This window comes from Myotis davidii, unplaced genomic scaffold (genome assembly GCF_000327345.1).
Source record: "Myotis davidii unplaced genomic scaffold, ASM32734v1 scaffold271, whole genome shotgun sequence".
NCBI classification, from domain to species: Eukaryota; Metazoa; Chordata; class Mammalia; order Chiroptera; family Vespertilionidae; genus Myotis; species Myotis davidii.
This window is the reverse complement of record NW_006284839.1, coordinates 727,622-735,535: the sequence shown is the minus strand read 5'-3', so window position 1 is coordinate 735,535 and position 7,914 is coordinate 727,622. Positions and strand designations below refer to the sequence as shown.

Below are 7,914 nucleotides of genomic sequence, written 5' to 3'. Positions count from 1 at the left end.
ACTGGCCAGGCCCTGCAAGGAATCGGGCTCCCTCCTCTCTGGTTTCAGGGTGCATCACCCAAACCACTGCTGCCAAGTCACTGCAGCTTGGCAACTCCTGAATTAAGCATCTGCCCCCTGGTGGTCAGTGTGTGTCATAGTGACCAGTCATTCCCAGTTGCTCTGCTGTTAGGGTCAATTTGCATATTACCCTTTTACTATATAGGATGTGGATCTTCTCTATTTTATGTGCATAAAAATCACTGCTGAATCTTTTTCCTATTACAGTGACAAGTTTCTGTGAACTAGGAACATTATTTTGTATTTCCAGGCAACAAGCTTTGTGCCTAGCCCAAAGCAACAACTCAGATTCCCAGATTGTGTACTTCAGTGGTTCTCTTGAGAAACAGATGTTATAATTGGCAAATTCTTTATTATTAGATTCTATTTTTAAGTGGACTAATTCTGAATATGTATTTAAGTTTTTAAATAGTCAAGCCTTTAGTATTTGCTATAAGCTAAAACTAATTAAGCCATAAAGTTAATACTAACATCATTAGAGTGTTAGAATAAAAACACTATGTAGCCACACTCCCAATAATACTGCTTTTCTCCTTTTTACTAGCTACAGAAGATTCAGGAGATGGTGTTGATGACACAAAGTCCAAAACATGCCTAATGTTGTAATATGATCCCTTGTTCTACATTTCAAATATTGTTTCTACTCTTGAAGAAAAAGAGAAAACATTCAAAAGAACTTCAGCAAATTTCATTCAGCAAACCATCAAGTAACACAGTAGGAGGGGCTTCAGAAAAGCTCCTCTTGTGACTATCAGGGAAAAACATACTAAGGATAAAATAAAGTTCTACAAAAGTGCAAAACAAGATGAGAATGAGTGTGTTTTAAAAGTTATTAACTGTACGCATCTGCTAGGGCTACCATTAACAAAATATCACAGACTGGGTGACTTAAACAACAGAAATTTATTTTCTCACAGTTCTGGAGGCTAGAGGTCCAAGTTCAAGATGTTGGCAGGGTTGGTTTCTCCTAGGTTTGTAGATGGCCAGCCTCTCCCTGTGTCTTTACATGGTCTTCCTCCTGTGTACCTGTGTCCTCATCTCTCATAAGCACTCAGTTGCATTGGATCAGGGCTCACTTATATGACCTCATATTACCTTAATTACCTCTTTACACACCCTATCTCCAAGTACAGTACATTGAGGTACTGGGCATTTCTATTTCAACATGCCTTTGTGGCGGGGGGGTGGTGGTGGTGGTGGGGGAGACACAATTCAGCACATAGCATTAATAATCGTGATTTATACTCAAATCCCTTCCTGAACTAAAAATACCTAATCAACATGTCTTATTGTAAGAGTACATACAGCATAAAATGTATAATGTATATAAATACTATATAGAAAACAAAATGAGTCAAAGGTTATTTAATCTGAGCTGCTTATCATCTCTTTCCTCTACATTTCACCCTTGATAATGGAATGGTAAAGCCCACTCCACTTTTGGCAGCTTATAAACTATGTCTTATCCTATGCTCATCCCTCTCCACAAGTCTGAAATTTTTTATTTTATGTGTAACTAAGAATATTTTATGTTCTGATCTAGTCTTCTCATTGAAAGAATTATCTACTTATAAGACATTACCTGGATAATCCTAATGCAAATTAAACCAGCTGATAAATATTATGCATTATTCAGAAGAATGTAATTTGATTATGTGACACTTTTACTATCAAAGCCTGGGAAGGACGTCGAGAGAGGTTACTTTTAAAAATGATTATTAGAACTATATATTGATTCTATGTACTTGTCCAGAGATGCTAAGGACAAACCACTACTTTTAGTACATGGTGCATGTCAGGACATTAGAAAAACTTAGCATTTCTTCCTTTACTTATCTATAAGCATAGACTGAATTAAAAAACAGACCAAATAATAATAATTACACCATAGATTTTTAATCAAAAGATACCTAAATTATAATGAAATGAATTGATGATTGAGCCTCTAATATTTTGTTAAACAGGATATATTAATTTTAAGCAGCTAAGAAATAACTCACCATTTTTATATTTTTATAAGATAGGTACTTAGAATTCTGACTGCTACTCTCACATAAGAATGTAAGGTCCGTGAGATGAAAGTTTTGTCCATTTTAGGCTGTTTTGTTCATAATACTACCCAGGCACCTAGAGAAGTGCCCAGTGTTAAGGTAGGTGTTCAGTAAATACGAGTATTTTTAATAAATCTCATCACTCAGGTTTATAAATAAGGAGTGCCTGTAAATTAATATTTTGAGGAAGAAAAAACTCAGTATCTACAACCAAATAAGTGTTTTCTATTTAAGTGGGTAAGTGGTAATACATCTTATTTCTACTGCTTAAAATAATTTTGAAATTCCACTTCTAGGGTTACTTTAGAGGCTGCATTAAAAAAATTATTCTTTAGCTTTATGTAATTTTAGACCCAAAAATATCAGTCAGCTCAAACAGCTTCCCTTCCTCATTCACTAGAAAGTGAGTTGTGGGGAAGAAATGTGCCACCTCTTAAGGTCTGCAAAAGTAGGAACTTCACTTAAGAGTAAGTACATCTCATATCCCAAACCAATGGCTCACTGCACACCACTGACTGCACTATAGTCAAATTTGAAATAGGTCTATGGGAGAATCAATATTTAAACTCATCATCTTGAGGCCTTTTCAAAGACTCCTTAAAAATATGACTCCCATGATTTACCATCCTATATAATAAAAGCCTATTATGCTAAGTGTCCAGTCGCCTGGCGACACATCAACTGTTCAACCAATCAAAGCATAATATGCTAATGGTAAGCTAAGGCCACTCAACCACTTGCTATGATGTGCACTGACCACCAGGAGCAGACACTCCAACCGATAGGTTAGCTTGCTGCTGGGGTCCAGCCGATCGGGTCTGAGCAAGAAGGGCTGGACACACCCTGGAGCCCTCCTGTGGTCCCTCCCCGGCCCCAATTGTGCACTGGTGGTGTCCCTCAGCCTAGCCTGCTCCATCTCGTAATCCAGGACCCCTTGGGGGATGTCAGAGAGCTGGTTTTGGCCCAATCCTGCAGGCCACTCCCCTTAGGGGGACACCAGACACAGGGTTCACGGCTGGCGAGTGCTGCTGCGGTGGTGCGAGCCTCTCCCAATCAGGACTGATTGGGCAGGAACCCACAGCAGGCACAGTGGGGCTGGCATGAGTGGGAGCGGCAGGTAGGAGCTGCAGGCAGCATTGGACTGTGGGTTTGGGCCCGATCCCCGCAGGCCACCCAGAGGGACACCACCCATGCACGAATTCATGCACTGGGCCTCTAGTTATGTATAAATGAATTAGATGTGATTATATATAATGATCTAAATTTACAAATGAAGTTGTCCATTGACCATACTTGCAATACCAAATGTCCTCACTCGTATTAATCAAATCATGCATCTTCTCCTCTCTATCCACCCCTTTGCTCTTTATAAAAGTGGGTCTTTTTTTTTAATCAATAAATACTTTTGAAAATTTGATGAAAACTATGGAGCCTTCCTTCCAAAAACACAGACACTGAAGTTCACAGATTCTAGGAGTGCTTAGCTCTCTTGAAACACAACCAATTGCTCTTGCAGGTGTGGACCCCGAGTTAAGAAGTTACATTTTAGAATAAATCTGTGCATAAAGTATACCCATACTTGCATGACTATATCTAAGACAAGCCCTATCTTATGCACACTGTATTATTTAAATTATTTTATTGTGTAAGCTCTGTTGGAGTCAACTTTTGTGAACACATCCTCTGTTTCAGACTACTGGGACATTATTTGGTTATGGTATTTGCTTTATAGTAAATTACACACACTGAAAAATAAAATTTGATTATAACTAACTCCCTTCAGTGGTAGAGGTGAGAAGGAAGCAACAGAAAGGTAGGGGGGAAAAAAGAGGCAGCTAGAAATAGGTAGTAATATTAAACAGGTGCTCAAAAGAAGGATGCCAGTGTATCAAATGAAAGTAAAGAAGTTGAAGATATACTTAATCTACTTAATGATTTTTGTGAGGAACAGTCAACTCTGTACAGTGTACTAGCTCCATCCTCTAGGACAGTGATGGCGAACCTTTTGAGCTCGGCGTGTCAGCATTTTGAAAAACCCTAACTTAACTCTGGTGCCGTGTCACATATAGAAATTTTTTGATATTTGCAACCATAGTAAAACAAAGACTTATATTTTTGGTATTTATTTTATATATTTAAATGCCATTTAACAAAGAAAAATTAACCAAAAAATGAGTTCACGTGTCAGAGGTTTGCCATCACTGCTCTAGGAGCTTATGATGAAAGAGTTGTAGATAAGTAACTCAAGAGATATTCAAAGGATGGGGAAAGGGTCTCCAATATCACTAATGAACTTCCAAAGCATCTGACGTCTTGAGGCTGAATTTTTATTTTCAAAGACAAATCACTCAAACTGCAACTTGTGGATAAAACATTTCAGAAAAGTCTCAAAGTATATTTTTACATTAAGGAATGTAGGCTTCTTTCTTCCATTTCACAGAAATAAATCTTGAAAATACTCATCAAATTCTTCTTCCCTATTTTAAAAAAAGGATACAAATTAAAATAAACAGAAAAAATATTACTATGTGACATAGATTAATAAAAATATTTTAATTCAACATACTTGCTGATTTTTCTACATGTCAATATATTTCATGATTCATCTACTAAATAATTCTTAGCTTCTAGAACAACCCAAATTATACCCAGATTGACTGAAATTAAAATATTTTATATGTTAGCACCTCTCCTTCAATGTATTTATTGCCTAAGATTTTACTTTGAAATATTTATGTCATTTCTTCTCTTTACTTTTTTGGTTCACTTTATAACTTCTCTTTCATTCTCATATTAAATTATATTGTGATCAAGAAATGAATGATGTATACATAAGCCATGGACACAGACAATAGTGCAGTGAAGGCCTGGGGAAGGAGTGGGAACAGGGAGGAGGGAGTCAATAGGCGGGGAAAGGGTAATATCTATAATACTTTCAACAATAAAGATACATTTAAAAAAATAAATGAATGAAAAATAAACTATTTTAAAGAAATACATAAGTCTTACTCCTAGCATTAGAGAAAATATATTTAAACTTCAAGTTTTTCTTACTAACAAAAGAGTAAAATAGTAAATGTAGCAGATTATGTCTAAAACAAAGAATAGAACTCTGAGATATTAATTATATTTTAATGTGTTTAAATACTATTAAAATCATAAAGTATTAAATAAATATTAATGCTAGGAGCCAGAGGAGTACTGTGGAAATGGTACAGGTTTTCAAGTCAGACAGTGTTTAAGCCATAGCTTTGTCACTTATTAGCTGCGGGAGCAAGTTAGTTAACTTCTCTGAGCTCAGTTTACTTTTCTGTAAGATAAAGAACATTACATTTCCTCATAGAGTTGCTGAAGGATTAAATGTATACAAAGTTGCTTTTCTTCCTTCTGGGAATGCGGAATCAAGCTGAATAGTCAAATTCGGTATACCAGTCTCTTTAGAAAATGCTCTTTTTAGATCAGAGATTCACAATAAGACTCTAACATTTGGTTTTAAATAACTGTGACTTCATAAAGTCCTCACAACTATGTCAAAATTGAAAAAAAATGACAGAATCAGATAAAGTTGATTTAAGAATTATCTGCAACTTGGTATTCCCCATGCTACTGTCCTTTTCCCCTAGCATGGCAGAAAAATGCAGTAGAATTTTAAAAATTATAGTAAGAACGTAAGTAAGTAAAATTAGCTGACTCTCTGGGTGTACTCAGATGTTCAGTACTTGATCAATGTCAAGTTTTATAAAGTCACAAAGAGTTCTGGATTATAAAAGCCTTCTTAGGATTTAATCAAGTGTCTTTATTGTCTAAAAAGGTGAGTTAACTCTAAAACCTATTCCATTATTTTCAGCTGTAAAGCTATTCAAGGGGAAGTTATACAGTTGAAAGTTTAGCCAATAATTTAACATGCCGGAGTCCATTCATTGTCTTCACTAGCTGAGTTTAGACAGAGACCCCCAAAAGCTAGTAAGCTTTGAAGTCCTAGCAAAGGTCAGGACTGTCCACCACCCAGTTAATCTAGGAACCACCCAGTTAATTTAGGTAGTTGAAGCATCATCCCCACCTTAGTTCACTTAATTCCTTAGATACTTGTGTAGATCCTTGTTGATTATTGTTGATCAGATACTCTGCCTATTCCTGGAAATTGTCTACTGATAAACTAATCAGATACTGTCTATTCCTGGAAATTGTCTGCTGATCTGTGTGTCATTGAAACCTCCTTACCCTAAGGGCTACTCCAGATCAGTAAAAGATTGGAGCAGCCTGAGCATCGGTGGAAGTCCTTCCGGACTTGCCCGCCTGGTCCCCCAATATTGCAAAATTATCTCGTGTCATTTTCCTCTCATTTGTGTGTGCCCCCTCTTTCAGATACCGAACCCTACTCCACGCAGGACGTGGAGGGAGTCTTACACGACATTAACATAGCAATATTTCATTTATAGCAACAACTTTTTAATAATGTGATGTATAATGACCACACGTGAGACTAAAATTTATTGAGCAGTCACTATATTTGTAGGTATTGTACCAGCTTTACATTCTTTATTTCATCAAACTTTAATAAACTCTATGCAATAGATATCATTTTATCCTCTTTTAACAGATAAAGCTCAAGTGGTGAACATCCCAATAGATGAAAAGAATTGATACCATTCTATCCCATATATGGACAGCTCCTGTCTTTGGGGCAAAAGTTGTTGGCAAGTAAACATTACACTTGTATATGTCTTCAAGTACAAGTTTACGATAATCAAAATATCATTGTCAGACTGCTCTAGAAGCTAGTAAACAACCCTTCTCTGAAGGAATCTAAGCAGAAACCAGAAGGTCATCATCTATTAGAGCTGAGGAAAGACTTACCAAGAGGAAGCTGAACAAGTTGGTTCACGGCTGCAAACAATGGCTGGGTATAAACTCTGATCTTACCAGGCTAAGTGGTCCTTGGCATCAAACAGACATTCATGAGCTTCCTATGCTGATGTAAAGGTTTGCATTATCTATTAATATTAGAACTTACTGTGATTTTTCATCGGTCTCTGGTAGTGGGCCCTTCCAAAGTTCAGACTCCGAGGTACTTTCTTCCTCATCAGAGTTTCCTGTTCATTTAAAAGAGATTTTTTAAAAATATAAGTATTATATTTAAAACACATTTTGAAATACCCACCAATGCAATTAACTTCAGATTTAACTGCAGTTTAGCTTCAATTTTTATGGCTCTCTGGAAATTTACTTCACTCTTCCAGACCAATAAATTCTTTCTAAAAATAAATAAATAACCTGAGCTATACCAGAGTCTTGGCAAAAAGACCAAGGATTTAAAGTCTCATGGAAAACTTTTCTAAGTCAGACGGAGTTAAAGTAGTAATTACAATAGTAACTTTTTTAAAAAAATTAAATCTTTATTGTTCAGATTACATTTGTTCCTCTCCCCCCCCCCATAACTCCCTTCCTCCCACTTCCCACCCCACCCTCCGCCCTCACTCCCTACCCACTGTCCTCATCCATAGGTGTACGATTTTTGTCCAGTCTCTTCCTGCACCCCCCATACCGCTTCCCCCCTCGAGAATAGTCCACTCCCTTTCTATGCCCGATTCTATTATATTCCCCAGTTCATTCTGTTCATCCGATTATTTATTCACTTGATTCTTAGATTCACTTGTTGATAGATACATGTTTGTGTACATAATTTGTATCTTTACCTTTTTCTTCTTCTTCCTCTTCTTAAAGGATACCTTTCAGCATTTCACATAATACTGGTTTGGTGGTGATGACCTCCTTTAGCTTTTTCTTATCTGTGATGCCAGCA

The 7,914-nt window shown here is 36.7% G+C and overlaps 2 protein-coding genes across 8 annotated transcripts in view; one reads left to right on the top strand and one right to left on the bottom strand.

Moving 5' to 3' along the window:
* Positions 1–947, top strand: part of PDE6C (phosphodiesterase 6C) — a 37,103-nt gene extending 36,156 nt beyond the window's left edge. Inside the window, exon 22 of the mRNA XM_006755088.2 lies at positions 605–947. Coding sequence (XP_006755151.1) covers positions 605–666 — 62 coding nt within the window. The 3' untranslated portion in view covers positions 667–947. The remainder of the gene's footprint in view (positions 1–604) is intronic.
* A 3,470-nt stretch (positions 948–4,417) lies between these two features.
* LOC102755511 (protein FRA10AC1) overlaps positions 4,418–7,914 on the bottom strand; it is a 34,460-nt gene continuing 30,963 nt past the window's right edge. For 6 of the 7 annotated variants that reach the window (XM_006755084.2, XM_006755086.2, XM_006755085.2 and 3 more), the window contains 2 exons: positions 7,126–7,204; positions 4,418–4,588 (listed from right to left, as the gene is read on the bottom strand). In XM_006755084.2, the coding sequence (XP_006755147.1) occupies positions 4,546–4,588; positions 7,126–7,204 (122 nt within the window). In that variant the 3' untranslated portion in view covers positions 4,418–4,545. Of the gene's footprint in view, positions 4,589–7,125; positions 7,205–7,914 lie in introns of those variants that run through there. The other variant, XM_006755087.2, reaches the window with a different exon arrangement.